This window comes from Natator depressus, chromosome 20 (genome assembly GCF_965152275.1).
Source record: "Natator depressus isolate rNatDep1 chromosome 20, rNatDep2.hap1, whole genome shotgun sequence".
NCBI classification, from domain to species: Eukaryota; Metazoa; Chordata; order Testudines; family Cheloniidae; genus Natator; species Natator depressus.
The window spans coordinates 3991785-4011922 of NC_134253.1; the positions used below are offsets into that span (position 1 = coordinate 3991785).

At 59.2% G+C, this 20138-nt stretch overlaps 1 protein-coding gene across 1 annotated transcript in view; it reads left to right on the top strand.

Moving 5' to 3' along the window:
• Positions 1–12683: 12683 nt before the first annotated feature.
• Positions 12684–20138, top strand: part of MARCHF9 (membrane associated ring-CH-type finger 9) — a 15459-nt gene continuing 8004 nt past the window's right edge. Inside the window, exon 1 of the mRNA XM_074935045.1 lies at positions 12684–13058. Within this exon, the coding sequence (XP_074791146.1) occupies positions 12684–13058 (375 nt within the window). The remainder of the gene's footprint in view (positions 13059–20138) is intronic.

Consider the following 20138-nt stretch of genomic DNA (forward strand, 5'->3'; position numbering starts at 1 on the left):
CCATAAAAGGAACCTCTCCCGCCCTTCATTTATCACAGAGGTGGCTCCCCCCCCTCCACAGCATCCTAAGTTGCCTGAGCCAGGCTGGTCAGCAGCAGCGTTGCCCAGACAATCACATAAAACAAAGGCTTCTTGCAGCCCAGACCCAGGCAGGAACGAAGGACTCGGCTCAGCCCGTGGCCCTGTGTCATACCGGTGGGGTTTTGCAGCGCACAGGCGATGCTGGGACACCGCACCACCCGCTCCTGCCAGGTTGCTCTCCTCTCCCTCTGGTTTCAGCTGCCTCATGCGATTTTGCCATATTGTTGGCAAGATGTGGGGCCCCTCTGGCTGCCAGTCCCAGAGTGTTAACCGCACCCTGCCAGGCTTCCTGCGGGGTGGAGCAAGTGCTGCCACGGCCTTTCTAAGAGTCTAAACTGAGGGAATCTGGGCTTGCACCCTGGGATCCTGGACGTTCAACCTCCCATCAGCCAGCTCAGGGGATTGCAGTTTCCAGTGGCGTTTGCATCCCCAACCGCCTGCCAACCCCACGGGCAATGCAGCCCCCAGCTAGCAGCCAAACATGGCAGCATCTGCTCATGCAAACTGCAGCCCAGCAAGCCTCCCTCCATCCTCGCCCTGGCACTGCGGTTGGCAATGCTCTAATGCTCAATGCCATGCCTGCCCTGGCGATTCTTCAGCCCGGCCTGGAGCAAAGGAGCATGGCAAGGAGGCCGACACAAGGACCGCTCGGGGACCTGACTGTAAACGGCCTTTTGGTCTTTAAGCTGTATGATTAGCTGAAGCCACTTAAATCAGCTCAAGACATCATTGCTCCTTTCATCTGGGAAGCTGCCCGTTGCCATGACTCATGTTTTTATTTAGGGCTGGCCACGCGGCTTTGGCTCCAGGGCTGCGGACAAGCCAAAACTAGCATCAGATGTGTCCAGAGAGTCAGCAAAGTGGGGTGGAGGGGAAGATGCCCCCTCATGCGGGATCCAAGCTGGTGCCACCTGGTGGCAAAGTGGTGGAGCTCACTGCAGCGAGCCAGGGCTCTGGGGTGGTTTGAATGGGTGTCTGGCATTTCCTGATAGTAACAAAGGGAAATGGGGAAAGGTCCCCATACATCAGCAGTGCCAGGCAGGGATCTGGTCTCCCCTTGTCTGCCAACCTCCTGGCGCACCCCAAGTACCCTAGGGACTCGGAACCGAAAACTGAGCCTTTGTACATTTCACATGGAGTCTGATTTTAGCCACGGGTTCAAGCGGAGGTAGGGAGTGGCAGCAAAGACAGGGAGGAGATTTCCCAAGGTGTCTCCCAGCTATTTCTCAAGGAATTATTCCAGGCTCTTTGTAACCAAAAAGGGGTGTGGGGGGTTGGGGTTTGTTTGATTTCCGGTGCATGTGCTCAGAAGAAAGAGGGGCTAATAGTGGGACACCCTAACCACCACTGGGTGGGGAGGGCCTGGGCCGTCCATCCCTGCCCACAGCCTCTCCTGCTTTTCCAGCATTGGCCTCTCCACAACCAGCTTTGCTGATGCACCTCAAGTTTGATCTTCTGCCCCGGTGATTCCAGGCTGGGCTCCCCGTGCACCGCTTGGCTCACGCGCCAACATTCGAGGCTCTAACGTGGCTTATAAACCCACTGCAATCTCTGCTTCTGAGGACGCAGGTCACGGCAGGGAAGGGCTGGAATAGAGACCCAGCGTTATGTGCTGCCCCTCTGGGCCCGAGGTTGAATCAAGTCCTGTTGTTACAAGGAAGGTTCCCGCTCAGAGGAATCCAGTGAGTTCGGGGCTCATTCCTAAGGCTCTATCTACCTCAGGGGGGGTGAATATTCCACCCTCCTGAGTAAGCGACATAAGTCACACCCCACACAGCGCTATGTTGGCGGGAGAGCTTCTAATGCCCTATGGCATTTGGGGGGTTAACCCCCGTGTCCCCTCTGACGAGCGTGGAATGGCTGCTGCAGTCTCTGCACTGCCCCATGCTTTGGGATGGGGCTCGCAGTTCCTAGAACCCCCTGCAGGAGGCACTGGGCTCTTCCTGGTTCTGCATTAGAGGATGAGCTCCAGGCCAGGACCCTAAACCCCAGAGGCCTGCCAGCTCTGCGGGGACATCACCGACCCTCTAGGCCTTTGCAGCAGAGCAGATTTGGGGAGCTGCATGGGATGCAGCTGATTGCGGCCCTCCCTTCCAGCGGAGCCACATCCTTGCTCTTAATCCCCAATCAAGTGGGACTTCCCCTCCACAACTTCCCTCCCCTGTTCCCCAGTTTGGGGTGGGGGGGGACAGTAGAAGGGGAGGAGATCCAGCTCTGCAAAGCTCAACCCCGAAGTCTCTTGTGTTTCATGGTGCGCTGGGCCCCCCTAGTGGACACCTCAGCCCATCACAGCTTTCAGACTCCCTGGGGGCAGAAGGGTCCCAGCGATGGGGAGTTGGGTATGGCGGGGGCTTGAGATGGACCCCACTGGCTGGGGTGTGTGGCCTTGGCGCTGTACCTGGCAGCCCAATTAAAAGGTGCTATGCTGGGAGAGGTGAGGGCAAGGGGCAGGCAAGTTGAAAAGCACACAGCTTAAATGTCCCTGCCATCCACCCACGGCTGGGAGCTGGGGCAGGTGTCCACGGCTTCATGCAGCCAGACAGACTGGGATCATGGGTAGCAGGCCAGGCTGCAGATGGCAAAGGGGGGCGTCAGTGTGGTTTTGGCCTCCATCATTTACTGTTAGCAATGTTAGCTCCACAGCGCCTCCTCTTGGCTGCCTGGGAAGATTCAGAGACAGCCCAGTCCTCAACCCCCTGGCCAAGAGAGGGGGATCCAGCCCCAGGCTCTGCTGATGGGTCTGTCGGCTGCTCTGAATGGATTTAGCGCCCAGGCTCGGCGTGATGCTGGGGTCTGACGCCCACCCAGGGCCTGCGCTGTCCTGGGAGCCAGACAGGATGATGGGAAATTAAATGAGTCAGAGAAAAAGAAACTGGCTGGCCACATGCAGGAGAGATCACAGGGAGGAGGGAAAGGAAACTGACAACCTCCCACTGCTGCAGTGAGTCAGGGGTTCCTGACCCTTCCTCCGCTCGTCTTCAGCTGACGCTCCTGCCCGGCTGCCGTGGAAGCGAAAGCCGCCATGTCGCTATTTAACCAACGAGAGGCTGATGCAGGGCTCGGGGGGGCGGGCAGGGGCCCACCCATCGGCTGCAGGGGGCCGTGCATGCGAAAGGCACCGTGGTACGACAGCACTGTACCAGACAGGCGATGTTCACCCCAAGCCTGTGTAGCACTCAGGAGTCCACTCAGTCCAGCCCAGTGGTTCCCAAACTCTTTGGGCTCAGGACCCATTTTATGACCTGTCACGACCCAGTAAACAGGCTGGCAGTGGAGGCCCTGGGGTGGTTTAGGTTGGATCCTGCCCCCTTGGTTGGCGGGGGTTAAGTCCTGCCCGGCACTCAGCCCACAGTGGCAGCTCCTGCAGCTTCTGTGCTGTGGGGCTGGCTGGGCTTGGCTCTCCCCACCAGGGGGTGGGGGGATGTTGCAAACTCCGGGGTTGCAGCGCCACTCGCTCGAATGTGGCCGGGTGCCCCTGAGGGAACACACCACCTTGCCGGAGACGTGCTGAGCGACAATGTCACGGGAGACGAAGGCGAGCAATGTCCTCAGCTCCTGCGTTTCCTTGCGGGGCCGTGCTCGAAGGGGAGCGTTCCCTTTCCATGACCCCTCTCGTTGGGCTGGCACGCGGCACGTCACCGAGCCCGTATCTAGCACGCCGCCCGGGGCTTCTACACGGCGATCCCTCGTCCAGCACGGCCGGCTTCCCCAGACACCATCCTGAGGCAAATTCATCCAGTTGCCTTTTAGCACCTTTGATCTGCCCCGGCCTTCGTGTGGCGCTGACGTTCCAGACGCGGCCGGTGCCCAGAGTCACAGGATGTGAGGGAGGGCAGCCTTGTGGTTAATGTGCTCGCTGGGGACGCAGAAGCTGGGACTTCACTTCCCAACTGTGCTACAGACCTTGGACAAGTCCCGGGGAGCTAGATCTTCCACAGGGCGGCCCTGATCCCATTTAGGTGCTTGAATAAATCACCAGATTTGTCAGAAGAGCTCAGCTGGCCTCAATTCTAGGTGCGGAGCCCTGTTCAAAATCCCACCCACTCTGAGCCCAGCATCCCCCCCTGGAGAACAGTCCTGCCTTTCTTCCACCCTTTGTCTTGTCTGGTTAGTTCCTTTGGGGCAGGCCCTGGCTCCCCATCTGCGGTAGCACTTGGCACAAGGGGAGCCCCAATCTTGGTCGGGGCCGCCACAGAATAATAAGTGGTCACAACTGGAGGGCAAATCCGAATAAGGATGGAAGGTCTAGTGGGTAGAGCAGGGAGCCTGGGGGGAGGAGTCCTGACTTCCAGTCACTTAGGCCCAGATCCTCCAAGGAAATCAATGGAAATTAGGAGCCCAGATCCCATTGGGGGTTCGTAGAGTCCAAGATCACCTAGTCTAACCTCCTGTATAACACAGGCCAGAGAACTTCCTCAAGATAATTCCCAGAGCAGAGCTTTTAGAAACACATCCCATCTTGATTTAAAAATGGCCGCTGATGGAGAATCCACCACGCCCCTTGGGAAAGTGCCAGTGGTCTGGATCCACTGGGTCTGGAGCTTAGTCGCACTGTGCCTTAGTTTCCCCCACTGTAAAATGGGGATAATGCTCCACGAGCTCCCAGGGGTGCTGTGAAGCACTCAGATGCCAGGGTGATGAGGGCCTTAAAAGGACACGTCTAGACAGGGATCAGGCATGACAGAAGGCAAAATCCACAGCGGAGAATTTCCTCTGCGCCCCCACAGAAGGGTTAATGGCTCGTGGATCAGCTCCTCTCCAGGGAAATGACTTGAACAGCAGCTCTGGCCAAGCGCCTTCCCCATCCATTACCCTGATTGTGTTCTGAGCGCCCGAGATGGCTATCGGGGGCTTGCAGAAATTGAATTGGAACCGTTCTCCTTGAAAGACGAGCAGCCAGGCCTCCTGCTTTCTCCTTCGCCGTGCGCCCCAGCCTTATCGCATGAGCAAAGCACCACGGTTTGCTCCCCTCAGGGACAGGAGCTTTCCAAAGACCCGGGTGGACGGATAGTGGAAAATCCCTTTGGCCCAGGCTGGGATCAATGGGGGGGGCAGGCTCTTTCTCTGAGCTGCAGGCCCCACAGCGGTAAAGCCAGGGGTAATTATCCTTCCCGTCTCCCACCCTTTGTCTCTTCAGTCTTGGGCAGGGACTGTCTCTCATTCTGTGACTGTGCAACACCTGACACGACAGGGCCCGTAGGCTGCCCGGGAGTCAGCCGCAGAGCTAGGAATCCAACTCAGGTCCCCGGCCAGATCACAGCCCACTAGGCTATCCTTCTTACCTGCTGCTCCCTTCCCGGAGCCTCTGCCTCCATGTCTGCCCCTTCCTAGCTGAGGGGCTCCCTGGGGACAGGGGACCGTCCTTGCTGCAAAGTGCCCGGCACGTTGCGGGGCCTGCCGCAAACCAGCTCACGAAAGCTTATGCTCAAATAAATTGGTTAGTCTCTAAGGTGCCACAAGTCCTCCTTTTCTTTTTGCGAGTACAGAGTAACACAGCTGTTACTCTGAAATGAATCATGAGCGTTCAATGATTAATTGCACGCCCAGCTCCAGCTGCAGGGTGTCTCCCAATCCCCCTAGGCTGGGGGGCAGGTGGTCACAGCTGGACCCAATCGAACGAGACGCTCCACCCCAGAAGAGGCAAGTGGGGCAGGGGGGAAGATGGTGTCCCAAGAGCTAGCTGATAAGGCTTGGGCAACCTGCCACCGCCCTGAGGCCAGCTTTTCAGCACCACGAACAGGGCCCTGGCTGGCTCTAGTGGAGAGAAATAGCTGGAGAGTTCCAGGGCTGCGCTTTGCTTGTTTGCATCCAGGGGTGCGTCCCTCCTGGGGACTCTGCAGAGAGTTGGTTTTACGCTGCCTCCCGATGATTCCTTTCTGGCTCTCCTGTGCCGGAACCGGAGTGGAGGCCGCGTCCTCAGCCGGGGTCCCACTCAGGGGCAGCGAGTTGTATGGGCCTGTGGTGCCTGGGGTCCAGCAAATTCAGGGCCCGGGGGGCCTGGCTCCACCAATGTTTGGGACCCCAACACTCCCTCCCACACCCCCTTCTGCACCCCAACCCCCTGTCCCAGCTCAGAGCCCGCACCCAGCACCCAAACTCCCTCCCAGAGCCTGCACCCCAAACCCCCTCCTGCACCTCAACCCCCTGCCCCGGCTCAAAGCCTGCACCCAGCACCCAAACTCCATCCCAAAGCCTTAGGCAGGTGGGGGGGGCGGGACTTGGACCCCTTCTGGGCAGCACCAAAAATTATACAAACCTGCCACCCCTGGTCCCGCCACAGGACAAACATCCACTCCTGTCACGAGTGGGCAGAACTCAGCTGCAGACGGTGCATCCCACGTTGTTCCACGCATGGGGGTGGGGGCTGCAGATGAACATCTAGCAAAACAGCACCTTTATTTGATGATTTACTTGGGGATTGGTCCTGCTTTGAGCAGGGGGTGGGACTAGATGACCTCCTGGGGTCCCTTCCAACCCTGATCTTCTATGATTCTGTGATTCTATTCACAATTCATAAACTAGGTGTGTTATGGCAGCGCCTTGAGACCCCAAACGGGGCCCTGCTGTGTCCAGTGCTGTACGGCCGTGTGACCACCGAGACAGACCCTGCCCCCAGAGAGCTCGTCAGTCCTTTTCTGGAATGACTAATTACAAACAAATTGACTGCTGATTGGCTGGCCTCCTCTGATGTATTATTAAATTAGTGCCAATGATAATTATTGTCACAGTTGCAGGGCGGCACCTCTGACCCTTCTGTGGCCTCTCTGAGCTCACCCCCCACAAGCGCCGTCACCTCTCCTGGGGTGAAATTCCTAGAGCGGGCGCTGGGCTGGCCCACCCTGTGCATCCACCATGCTTTTCCCAGCAGGCCCAAGCGGGCTCAGGTCTCAGTGCCCTCTGCAGCGCTCTGTGGCCAGCAAGATCAAAGCATTGCTGAATTCTAAGAGTAGGAATGAAGCATAACGTGAGAGGGGAAAGGATTGGCAAACAGCAAATATGCAGATCTGCCTTCCCTAAGGTCCTGGGACAATGGGCCAGGAAGGTCTAGCTTCTTCAGCAGGTATTAGCCTGGACAGCCACCCATCAACAACCCCACTGCCATCCTCTGAAAAAGGGAAGGGTGTCACTATTCATCCCGCCGGATGTCCTTTTGCTCTGCTGGTTTCCACCCAAACCCAGTTTTGTAGCTCAGCTGGAGCAAAGAATCATTAAGAAAGGGATAGATAATAAGACAGAAAACATCATATTGCCTCTATATAAATCCGTGGTAACGTCCACATCTTGAATACTGCTTGCAGATGTGGTCGCCCCATCTCAAAAAAGATATATTGGAATTGGAAAAGGTTCAGAAAAGGGCAACAAAAATGATTAGGGGTATGGAACGGCTGCCGTATGAGGAGAGATTAATAAGGCTGGGGCTTTTCAGCTTGGAAAAGAGACGACTAAGGGGGGATATGATAGAGGTCTAGAAAATCCTGACTGGTGTGGAGGAATAAGGAAGTGTTATTTACTTCTTCTCATAACACAAGAACTGGGGGTCACCCAATGAAATTAATAGGCAGCAGGTTTAAAATGAACAAAAGCAAGTATTTCTTCACACAACGCCCAGTCAACCTGTGGAACTCCTTGCCAGAGGATGTTGTGACAGGCAAGACTATAACAGGGATCACAAAAGAACTAGACAAGTTCCTGGAAGGCAGGTCCATCAATGGCTATTAGCCAGGATGGGCAGGGATGGTGTCCCTAGCCTCTTTGCCAGAAGCTGGGAATGGTTGATAGGGGATGGATCACTTGATGATTCCCTGTTCTGTTCATTCCCTCTGGGCACCCGGCATTGGCCACTGTTGGAAGACAGGACACTGGGCTAGATGGACCTTTGGTCTGACCCAGTCTGGCCATTCTTACGTAAAGAGATAGAATCCTCCCCACTAACAGCCTGGACAGCGTCTTTTAACAACCGTGAAGCATTTACCCCCCAGTAGCAGGTCGAGCAGTTGTTTCGCTTCCTGATGGGATTTTCTTACCACCCCCGAGCCCTCTGCTGCCCCATTAAAACTGAACCAACATCTTCATACAGGAAACACCCCAGTGACCTGGTCTCAAACGACGTTCCTACTTTAGTACAGAGCAACCCAAATGATCAAAAGCCCCATGGTATTATTATCACCAGGGGGTCATGGTGCCAAGATTTCCTTCCCAACTGCCAAAGTTCCCAACTTTCTTTCTGTTTGAGACACGCCCCGATCACAGGCTTTAAGTAAAAACATCCGTGATGGGGTATAGACTCCCCACTCCAATCCTGGCTCTGAGAGGGTTAATGCAGGCCTGAGAGGCCAATTAACCAACCTGGCAGGTGGCCAAGGCCTAATTAAAGATGAAGCCTGGCTGGGGAAGGAGCTGGGTGGTGACTAAAGGGAGCACAGATGAGAAGGAGAGAACGCTGCAGTCCCTGGCTTGGAGGTAGAGAGCAAAGAACCCATAGCCAGGGAAGAGGATGCCCAGGGGGAGAGCTGGCCTGGGGGCTCCTCTCCTGAGTGGGGAGGCTAGGAGAGAAACGCAGCTGTCACTGGGGTGGAGTGAGCTCCGATGAAAGGGCAGGACCGGCAAAAGGCTGAGGCCTGCTGACAGGCTATGGCAGGAGAGAGTCTGGGGACAGGTTATGGGTTATAGGATCCCTGGACTGGAGCCCAGTACAGTGGGAGGGCCTGGGTTTCCCTCCAGCCACTGGGGAAGCGGGTGGGAGGCCCCTGGGAAGGGGGAAAGGATTGAGGGACGGGGGGACCGCAGGACCCCCAGTCAGGGCTGAAGACCTTTTGTAAGGACATTGGACTTTCTGTTACCCCAGAAGGGGTGAGCCCAAGCTGGAAGGTTGAGTCATGAGAAGAGGCAAGACCATCCCAGGGCTGAAGTGGCCATCTGCCGGAGGAGCTCAGCTCGATGAGGAAAACGCTGCCGTGCCACGCCCGGCCACGAGGGGGCGCTCTGTCGGCGAGCCCACAAAAGCATAAGAGCCAGCGAGACTAAACTAGCCGAGTTCGTCATTTCCATAGCCCAATCGACAGAAGGTTTGCCAAACTGGACCCGCCCACTGGCCCATCCAATATGGTGTCCTGGCCAATCTCCTGATGGATGCAAACTTCCCAGAATGCTACTGGGCCAGTAATATAGTCCTGGGATGGGGGGCTCCTTTGTGACACCAAAGTGAAGACATGGAAGCTGTGATCCAAGCCCTGGGGTTTAAAGCTCAGAGAGCAAACGGATTCCAATAGCGGTTTTTTTTTTTTTTTGGCAAATTAAGGTCAAAGCCATCAATCGTTTATAGAAAGGAAGGAAATTATTCCAACTACCTTATCAAAATGCAGGGAAACGATATTAGCTGGGCCCATAATGAAGTCATAGCATGTGACCCTGTGGATATTATCTTGAGATAATACTTGGGAATTGAGAAATTAATGACCTGCAAATATAACTGGTTTAACTGGCCACTTTGGGCTAACAATACCTCCACAGAGTCATTTGGCCTGGGGGATGAGTTATCTATGGCTGGGTGTCTGGGGAGGCCTTTTTCTTGGCTGTAACTATAAAATTCCAGACACAAGCCCTAAATTAGTGAAGTGGTTTCCTATGCAAATCCCGCCCTCCGAGACCTTCCTGCTACAGGACAGAATGTAAATTCCAAGTGTCAAGGGAATCAAAAGAAAAACAACAAGATTTGATAGAGGGACAATTTAGGATTGTGTGAATTCCAAGGTTTGCAGGGGTCCTTAATGCGTGGGGGTCATTACAATGCAACGCAACACTATGCCACTCAGTGCAGTGCTAGGCAACACAACACAATACAGTGCAACTCAACACAATGCCATGCCATGCCACACAGCACACTATGGTGAAACACCACACCGTGCCATGTAACACGACAAGGAAACACAACATCAGACAATGCAATGCAACCCAACCACTGTACGGTGTTGGGCTGCATTGCATTGCATTGAGTGGCGCTGATTCATTGCGTTACATGAAGCACAATACTCTGCCATGTGACATGACACAATGAAACATAACGCAACGCAACACAACACACTGCAATTCCACACAGCACAATGCAACACAACACAGCATAATACAACACCCCAGGGTATAACGCAGCCTAAAACAAGAAAGGGGGGGGGAAGACCCACGACTCTAAAAGGGCTTATCAGTTTCACCCCAGATTTTATTTTAAAAACCCTCCTTTATAGTAGTGACTACACATGGGCAAGTTTAGCTTTTGCCAGAGAGAGTGGAAACGAGGATGAAACTGTATTTTAGGCTGGCCTATTTCTTTCATCTTTAACGAAAGTGTCACTCGGGTGGTTGGCAACTGCTGTGTTTTGATTGCGAGTCTTGCAATATTGGGGATTTTTCTTAAAGTCCCAGCTCCTGGAGCCAGACACTCACACGAGAATCCCAGCTTTCATATTTGAAAAAGGCTGGCCTGAAAACCTGCCCCGAGTGTGACCCTAAAGGCTCAGAAACCCCGAAGAAAACTAAAAAGAAACCCAAACTGACTAGTTTTTAAAACAATCTCATGATTTCTAAGCCAATCTCACGATTTTGGGGCCTGACCCATGGTGTTTGGAGACGTATGGCTAGGCACACTGCTCAGCACAAATGTGAATATGAGACCGGCCAGATTGGGTCAGACCCGTGGTCCATCTAGCCCACTATCCTGTCTTCCGACAGTGGCCAGTGCCAGATGCTTCAGCGGGAACGAACAGAACAGGGCAATTATCAAGTAATCCCTCCCCTGTCATCCAGTCCCAGCTTCTGCTCATCAGAGGCTTAGGGACACCAAGAGCGTGAGGTTGCATCCCTGCCCATCTTGGCTAATAGCCATTGAGGGACCTATCTTCCATCCATTTATCTAATTCTTTTTTGAACCCTGTTATACTTTTGGCCTTCACTCAGCATCCACAGGTTGCCTTGCTCACTGGGTTCCTCGACTGCTCACCAGAGCTTCTGAAAGAATGACAGCTGGGCATGCAGCCAGAGGCCACCAAAATTAGGCCCAGACCACATTTGTGCCCTGCCAGGGTGGTCCAGCGCTTAGGGGGCCCGCCAGGGAGCTGGGAGATGCTCCTCGCACAATGGGGTCTTGGTCAATCCTATGACACAGACGGGGGGCGGAGGGGGCACAAAGAAATCGATGGGACATTAGTGGATAAGGTGACCTGCTCACAGCCAGGCCACCAAACCCTGGTCGAGTCTGGTGTAGGCGCCCTGACTGGGGAGGGATTTGGAGGAGGGTAGCCAGGCTGGGAAATTCACAGCCAAAGTTCCCCTAGTCCAGCCAGGCTGCGGCCAGGGACCTGGGTGTGTGTGGGAGAGAGACAAAGAGACAGAGCCTCACTCAGTCACTCTGCGCTCCAGGCTTGGGGAGGGCAGCGGCAGGGCTCCTTCTGGATCGCTGGGGAGGGGACCCGTGGGCTCGCTGGGCTCCCCACACCTGCCTCCTCCTGGCTCCGGTCCCTCCTTCCTGGAGAGGGGGAAAGTGGGACCTTTCCTCGCCCCTTCTCCGTCTGGAAGGCTCCCATCTTCCCGGACGGGGGGACCCCCTCTGGTCACTTTCACATTTCCCGGGGACTCCCCCCACGTGCTCCCCACGTTGGGGGGGGGGGCAAGCAGCGTAGCGCAGCAGTCCTCGCTTCCCCCCCCCCTCCCGAAATGTTTTATTTAACACGCTGCTGTACCGGAAGAAGAAGCCATATTTCTCCTCTCCAGCCCTGAGCCGCCGCCAGCCCCGGCCATGGCCAGCCCTGCGCCCTAGCCTTCCCGGCGGTGGCTGGGGAGGGGGAGTTTGGCGGGGGAGGGGGGCGCTGGCCCCCCGGAAGGAGGGGGAGCGCTCCGGGCGGCACCGGCGGCTCCTGTTGCGCGCAGAGCCGCGGCTTTGGAGAGACAATACCCGCGGCGCAGGGCGAGCCCCAGCCGGGGCGCGGAGAGGGGGGCGCGGGGCTGGGCGCCCGGGCAGGATGCGGCTCCCGCGGGCCCCGCGTGTCGGCGGGTGAGCGCTTGTCGGGAGGAGCGGAGATGCCCGGAGCCCTGCAGACAAAGGAGCCGGCGCCCCGAGGGGAGGAGGCGGAGAGGGGCGCAGGCCCCCGGGTTTAAGACCCTTTGGGCCGCCGCTGGATTTGCCGCTGGGGGATCGGTCCCCGCATTCGCCGCCGTCGGGGGGTCCCGGCCTCCGGCTGCGCCGCTCACCATGACCCGGGGGAGGCAGCTGGACGCGGGCGGCGGAGGGGCCCAGGCACCCACCGAACCGGCCCGGCCTTAGGAAAGCGACCGGGGCCGCCCCCCTTCCCTGCCCCGCCGGGGTCCCCTGTCCCCCTCCATCACCAGCTGCCCCCAGTGCGCTCCCCGGTCCCGGCGCCCCCGGAGATGTGTCCCCCAGGCGGTGCTGCCCCCTCTCCCCCTTGTTGCCCCCTCGAGGCCCCCCCACAGGCCCCCTCCTCCTCCCCTTCTCCCGATGCGGCGGGCGCCGCGCAGGGACAGAGCTAAGCGCCCCGGGCGCCCCCTCGCCCCTGCCCCAGCTCTCCAAGGCGCTGCAGCCGCTGGGCCCGGGGTACATGATGTTCAAGTACCGGATCCGCATGTTCTTCAACGAGCTGAAGCTGCTGGTGCTGATGCGGCGGGGCCGCCCGGAGCCCGAGCCCGGAGCCGGGGGGAGCCGGGCGCTGGGGGGCAGCGGCTGCGGCTGGCCCCCCTTCGCCGACTGCTCGGCCCGGCAGGACGATGAGGCCGAGTACTACGGGGGGGTGGCCGAGCCCCGGCCCCGCAGCCTGGCCTTGGAGGAGAAGGAGCCGCGGCCGCCGCCCCCCGGCCAGCAGCCCGGCCAGCAGCCCGGAGCCGGGGGGGGCCTGGACACCGTGTCTCTCAGCAGCAGCCTGGACAGCGGCATGAGGACCCCGCAGTGCCGGATCTGCTTCCAGGGGCCCGAGCAGGTCAGTCGGCGCCTCGCTGGGGTTACTAGGGGTGAGGGGTGAAGGGGGTTGCTAGGGGTGCCGGGGGTTACCTGGGTTACTGGGGTGAGGTGCCAGGGGGTTACTAGGGGTGAGGGGTACAAGCGGGTTACTAGGAGTGAGGGATGCCAAGGGGGATGTGGTGCAAGGGGGTTACTAGTGGTGAGGGTTGCCGGAGGTTATCAGGATTACTAGGGGTGTCAGGGGGTTACTAGGGGTGAGAGTTACTTGGGGTGAGGGGTGTCAGGGGGGTTACCAGGGTTACTGGGGTGAGGTGCCAGGGGGTTACTAGGGGTTAGGAGTGTCAGGGGGTTACTAGGAGTAAGGGTTGCCAGGGGGGTTGCTGGGGGGAGGGGTGTCAGGGGGTTACAAGGGTGAGGGGTGTAAAAGGGTTACTAGGGGTGAGAGTTGCTGGGGGTGAGGGGTGTCAGGGGGATTACTGGGGGTTACTAGTGGTGAGGGTTGCTGGGGGTTACCAGGATTACTAGGGGTGAGGGGGTCAGGGGGTTACTAGGTTTGAGGGATACCAGGGGATGAGGGTGCCAAGGGATTCTCAGGGGCAGGGCAGGCAGGGTCTGTGCCTCGTGGCAAGGGTGACAGGTTCTGTGTGCCAGGCAATGCCAGGGTCTGTGCCTCATGGCAAGGGTGACAGGTTCTGTGTGCCAGGCAATGCCAGGGTCTGTGCCTCGTGGCAAGGGAACCGGGTTGTTATGGTGAAGATGTCCAGGGAGGGTATTTGAGTTGTCCTCCTGGCCCTCTTAAGAAATGCCAAAGCCCAGATGAAGATGGTCTTAGTGGGCACTGTGTGTCCCTTATTTTGAAGAATGGTTCCTTGCAGGGCCATGTCCCCTCTAGCCCACCCGCTGCTCCCCCCTCAGACCCCAGGACTGGGTCATACCCACCCTTGGGGTGCCATGGATGGACTTAGTGCTGCTTAGGGGGTGGGTTGGCAGGACGGGTCTGGGCATCTGGGGGGATGTGTCCCGATGGGTACAATCAGTGGGATGGAGGAGTATGCAGCTTGCACTGAAATCCTGGGGGGATAAAGGACACTCTGGAGCTTTCAGGGGCTGCACTGGGGTTACAATAATGCCCAGGCATTAGCCAGACCTAGCTTGTGGGTGTGTGGTTTGGGGCCGGGGCGGAGAAGCATTGTGTCTCAGCACATGCAGGCCTGGCACGGAGCACCGTACTGATGGCTCGCCGGCTGCCCTGAGAGCATGCGGTTTCCAGCAGTCCCTCCCCCCCCACACCAAAATGCAGCCACCTCTGGAGGAGCGCAACCGCCGCTGAGCAGTGCGTGAGGGTGGATGCGCAAAATGGCCCTGCAGCGGGATGTCTAAGGGGTCGGGTAATTCCCTGCATTGGAAGTGGGGTGCTGGGGATGGCTCTGTGACTCTTGTGAGAAGAGTTGGAGGCTCTTGAGTGGCCAGAGGCGGGTAGTGGCTTCGGAAGTGTCTCGTCCCAATAGCAGAGGGGCCTAGGCAGAGTCCTCTGTGGCAGGGGGCCTGAGGGGAGATCTCCCCCTGCTGAGTCTCCAGCTGGCTGCAGGCACCTGGCAAGTCTCCCATGTGAGTAATGCCCAGGCCTAACCCGGCAAGATCTCCTGCGATCCCGGCCAGCGGTGCTCTGAGACGCTTAAGACCCGGTGTCTGTAACTCCAGAGGGGAAGCGCTGCTTGCCCCGGGGAGCCGGGTGTGACTGCAGACAAGGGAGATGCCCGGCCTGGCGCTGAACTCGCTGGGCCAAGCTGATGGGAGTGCCCCTCATCTGGACAGGCAGGGGGAGCCTGGGGGAGGAGGGGAAATGAGAGAAAAGCAGGAGGTTGGAACCATGGGGTAGACGGGAGGCTCCCTCCGTCCCCACCTGTTGGCCCCATTTCTTGGCAGACACAGACCTGCCTGCGCCAGAGGAAGGCGGGATATTTATGCTGGGATTTGGGAACCATTAATTAATCCTTCCCCTTCGAGACCAGGCGGCCGCGGTACTTACCGTTCCCAACTCCCCTGCACGGAAGCTGCGCAGAGCTTGTTCTTCGGGTCCTGGTGCTGCCGGATGCCCCGGGGCAGGGGGACACCTGGATTTGAACAGGCCTGGGCCACGGAGTCACGGGAGGGAGCAAAGTCTTTCTAGGAACCGCCGAGGCGTGGCTAGAGCGAGGCACGTGGGTCCATGCCCCCCGGCTGGAGCTGGGCAGATTCAAGGGGCAAAGAGGAAAGGAGTGGGGCTGGGGATCTGGGGTGGGCGAACCCCAGTGGGAACCCCCTCCCTCTCCCTTGGGGAGTCCTTGGAGCATTTTAACCCCTGCAACTCCGAAGAGGGAACGAGGCCAGCGGGATTTTTATGGCTTTGAAGATGAGATTTAAGGAGTGATTTAGGGTTTGCACTGGGGCTGGGGGTACCGAGAGAGGGGACCCCGTGATATTGACTGGGGTCATTTGGAGCTAATGCACCAGTAACTCCCTCCTGGCTGATCGGCGTAACGGGGGATGGTAAACGCCTCAGGTAAATGTGTGTGTGTGTCAGGGCGGGTTGCGTCTCTGCCGTTGCTGGATACCCCAGAACGTGCCGGTGGGGACATGGGGGCGCTTCTGCGCACATTCATGCGTGGCCCCATGTGCCTAGGCAAACACGTGGGCCTATGCGGGTTGGTGTACGTGTGCGACTGGACACGTGTGCGCCCGTGCCTGTAGACGTGTGTGCGCCCACACGTCTCGGGGTGGAGGTGCCTACGTGTGACATGGATGTGCGTTCATACACGTGTTGGTGCATGCCTCAGGGCTTGTGGCTCTTTAAACTCCGGCCGGGGGCTCCCGCCTGGATAGTCCCAGTGCCCCTGCAGCCTGCCAGGGCCGTGCGCCAGGGCGGGGGCATAGAGCACTCACTTGCAGAGAGGCAGGGATGCCCGTGGCCCGTAGTGGCACAAGGCACTGGAAGTGAGACCGCTGAGCCGGATGTACAGGGCCCTCCAACTTCCGCCCTCCGCCCCCGGCTCTGTCTCCCTAAAGTTCAGCCTGGTGCATAGATCTGGCCTAGAGGGTGATTCAGTGACACGGGACGGGTGTAATTGCAGACACGTCCCACCATGGGGGGCTGGGGACGTGTGGGAGAGACAGGGAGTCCCGTCCCGTCCCCCCCGCCCCCCAAACACCACCAGGGATTGGACCCCGGGCAGATCCAGCACGTCTCCATCCCATCTAAAGCCAAAGCAACTCATTAGGGGCTGCCGGGCCTGCTGCCTCGGTGCCAGCTCGCCCTGGGCTTGGTGACCGAGGCGGCCCAGTCCCCGCCAAGGAGGCTGGGCCTTCTGGCCTCCCGAGGTCCTGGTGTCTGAGAGAGGAGCTGTCCGGGCCAGGGCCAAACACATGGGCCAGCTGGTGCGGCAGGAGGGATGGCAGCGTGGCAGGGACGCCCAGAACCCAGCCAGGGAAGCATTGGGCGCCGGGCAGCTCTTGGGTAGGGGGTTGGGATCGTGGGAAGCCCCTGCAGGCACAGGCAGGCGAGTTATATGGGCCCATGGGGCCCGTGCTCCACCAATATTCAGGAACGTGGGCCCAGCTCCCCCAGTGGGGGGCCCCGCGCTTCAGGGGGACGCGGGATCCTTGGCGGCCTGGGGGGTTCTCGGGGGGCCTGGCACCAGCAGCAGCGAGCGACCCAGCCCCAGCCTGCCCTGCTCACCTTTTCCCACCCCTGCTCTGCCCCTTCCCCCAAGCCCCCGCCTGCCTCTTCCTGCCCCCACTCCACCCCTTCCCCCAAGCCCCTGCTTGCTTCTTCCCGCTTCGCCCCACCTCTTTCCACCCCTGCCCTGCCCCCTCCCCACCCCCACTCCACACCTTCCCCCAAGCCCCCACCTGCCTCTTCCTGCCCCACCCCGCCCCACCTCTTCCCACCCCTGCCCTGCCTTCTCCCCACCCCCACTCCACCCCTTCCCCCCAAGCTCCCGCCCGCCTCTTGCCACCCCTGCTTCCCACCGGGTCGCTCGCTGCTGCCGACACCAGGCCCCCCGCTGGTCCCACAGGCTGCCCTGGAGCCCACATCTCCCTGTAGTGTGGGGCCCCCCAAAGTGTGGTGCCCAGGGCGGTTGCCCCGGTCCGTCCTATGGATGGGACGGCTCTGCTTGGACCCGTTCTGGGCACCACCAAAAATTCTACAAACCTGGCGCCCGCAGGTTCCTTCTGGCCCGTCCCACGGCTCCAGCATGGGAGCTCTCGCCCCAGCCCTTGGGGTGACTCCCCGGGCAGCTCCATCAGGTCGGTAAGGTATTTCCTCTCCTCCTGGCCCGGCCCCTTCGCCCTCCCCCCCCATTCCCTGCACAGGGCTGACCCCTCTCCATCCACAAGTCGCTACATCTCCAGGGCATCCTGCCCGTGCCATGGGGGCTTCCCCATAAGAGCCAGTTCTCAGTCTTAGGGTTCATCCTCTGACTGTCTCCGAGCCAAGCCAGGTTAATTCCTCCCCAAAACTGTCTTTGTCGCTCATCTCTGGGCTCCATGCTCCATTGATGGGACCCCCTGCTCTGAGCAGGGAGGCCTACGCCGTCCTGGATCACACGGTCCGTCTCCGTGACTCAGTTTCCCCCTCAATGAAATGGGGGGATGTGGTGGAAGGCGTGAAATGGGGCGGGGAGGAGGCTGCAGAGATGGAAGCAGACCCAAGCCCCAGAGGGTGGTTCTGGCCAGGGCCCGAAGGGTCGGGGGGAAAGCCCAGGGGCCCCCTCCCCAGCTCTCTGTGGTGGATGGAGCCTGGCAGGGAGTGAGTCATCAGCCCAGGGCGGTGCACATTGAAATGTCACTTTAATTGGAGCCCTGTCGTGGCTCCAAGCGATGGGTGAGACATTCCCCAGCGGCACGTGCCATGCGGGCTCCATCGCCCAAGGACAGGCACCGCCACAGCCTATGCCAGGACTCGGGGGTAGGCTGGTATCCAGGCCCCCTGCTCTAACCCACTAGCCCCCACTCACTGGCAATTGAACCCAGGAGTCCTGGCTCCCAGCCCCCCTGCTCTAACCCACTGGTCCCCATTCCCCTCCCAGAGCTGGGAATAGAACCCAGGAGTCCTGGCTCCCAGCCCCCCAGGCTAACCAGCTACCCCCCTGGCTAACCAGCTACCCCCCACTCCCTTCCCAGAGCTGGGGAGAGAACCCAGGAGTCCTGGCTCCCCCTCCTGTGCTTTAGCCACTAAACCCTAATCTCGGGGTCCGTATCCTCCCGTGTGGATCCCCCGTCCTGCTGCGGCCTCTGTCACTCTGTTCTACCCCTTCACCTGCTCTGCTCAAACTGCAAGCCCTGGGGCCCAGGGACTGTCTCTCGCTCTGGGTCTGTGCAGCGCCTGGCACGACAGGGCCCCAAGCCTGGTTGGGGTCGCTGGGGTGCCACCGTAATACAGGAAATTACTCACTGAGCTGTGAGCAATGTGTGTATCCTGGCGGCACCCACCAGGGGCCTGGCGCTGCCCACCTGCTGGGCAAGGGGCAGTCCCAGGCCTGGAAGGCATTCACCTGAGGAGGGGAAACGCTCTGAGAGCATCAGACAGTCCTGGATCCTTCGCTGCCCCATGTCCCACCCTGGTGCCAGTCGCCTGTAGCCGTGGTGGCCCAGGGCAGCCTCCCCTGCAAAGGGGACAGCGCGTGGGGGAGGTGTTGGGGTGGGAGCTGGCAGGCAAGGGGGGATGGAGGGAGAGGAGGGTGCTGGTGCCACGTGGTAAGAGCCGAGTGGACTAGCGGAGGAGAGGGCGGGCCGTGGGGTGCTCAGCGGAGGGGTGAGGCAGTGGGGTTCTCAGACATGGCCCAGGATCTCATTGCGCTAGGTGCGGTACGTTATTTATTAGGTATATTATGGTAGCACCAAGGAACCCCAGTCGAGGGGCAGGACCCCATCGTGCCAGGCTCTGTGTGTTATTTATGCATTAAGGGAGTGGGATTTTCTGTGTGGCCCAGGGGCTGCTCCTGGGGGACCGGGATGGGTCGCTGTCCCAATCCAGCGTCTGGGACTCCTGGAGCTCACAGCCCCACCCGCCTGCCCCGTGCGCCATCTCCAGGCATCATGCATAAGGGGGCCCTGCCCAGCAGCCCTGAGTTAGAGGTGCCTTCACCCCCATCCTGGCCGGGGTTAGGGGGTGGGGGGCACTCAGACACATTCTCAGATGTGTATGTGGGGAGGTCCTCCATTGTTCCCCTGGAGCGGAGAAGGGATGTGCCCCGGTTCTCCGGGGATTCCCCTGGTGTCTGGTTAGCCCTCAGGTGCTGGCCCTGCTGGGGTGGTTCCATCCGGAGCGCCGAGCCAAGCTGCACACTAAAACCATGACTCCGGCCCCGGATCCCCCCGAGCCCAGAGCAAACCTGCAGCGGGTCGGGCGATCATTAAGGAACAGCACCCGTGAGAAACGGAGCCGTGGGCGTGGCGCCATTTTGTTTGTCCCACGTGGCCTTAACAATGGACCGGCGCAGGCTGTCCGAACTCCCCATGGGGCTAAAGCTCCCAGGGGCGCCGGCTCCACCTGAGGCTCCGTTCTCTGGGGGCTGCTGGTGATTCTTGGCCGTTTGGTTTTTCATTTCTCCTGCAGCAGTGACGGGCAAATGCTATTTCCCTCCAGCGAGCTCCCCCGAGAACTGCGCTCTTGTGAAATGGCTGCTCTCTCCTATTGCTCTGCATGGAGCAGAAGTCGCAGGGGCCCTCGGGGAAGCCCGGGCTGTTGAGGGCTGGGAACCAAGAGCAGGGGTGGCCATCTTGAAAGAGGGCAGCTTGCCTGGAATGTTGTGGGCAAAAATAAATGACCATTAGGCCTAAAAAAATGCCTTTCAGAAGCTACCTGTGGCACCAGAGCCCTCCCTCTCTGTACCTCCATATTCAGGCTCGGCCCTGCCCTTGCTGCAAGTTAGAGCAGCCTAAAGGCTGCTCTCATTTGTGCTCTGCTTCCCCAGCCCCGTGGAACCAAGAATACCCAGAGTGCAATGCGCTTTGGCCATGGCTCCCAAGCCGCCCCCTATGGCAGGGGCTGGGCTGCGGTGTGTGTGAGCAGAGCCGTCAGGCCAGCTTGGGCACCAGCCAGGCTGTTGCCACCCTC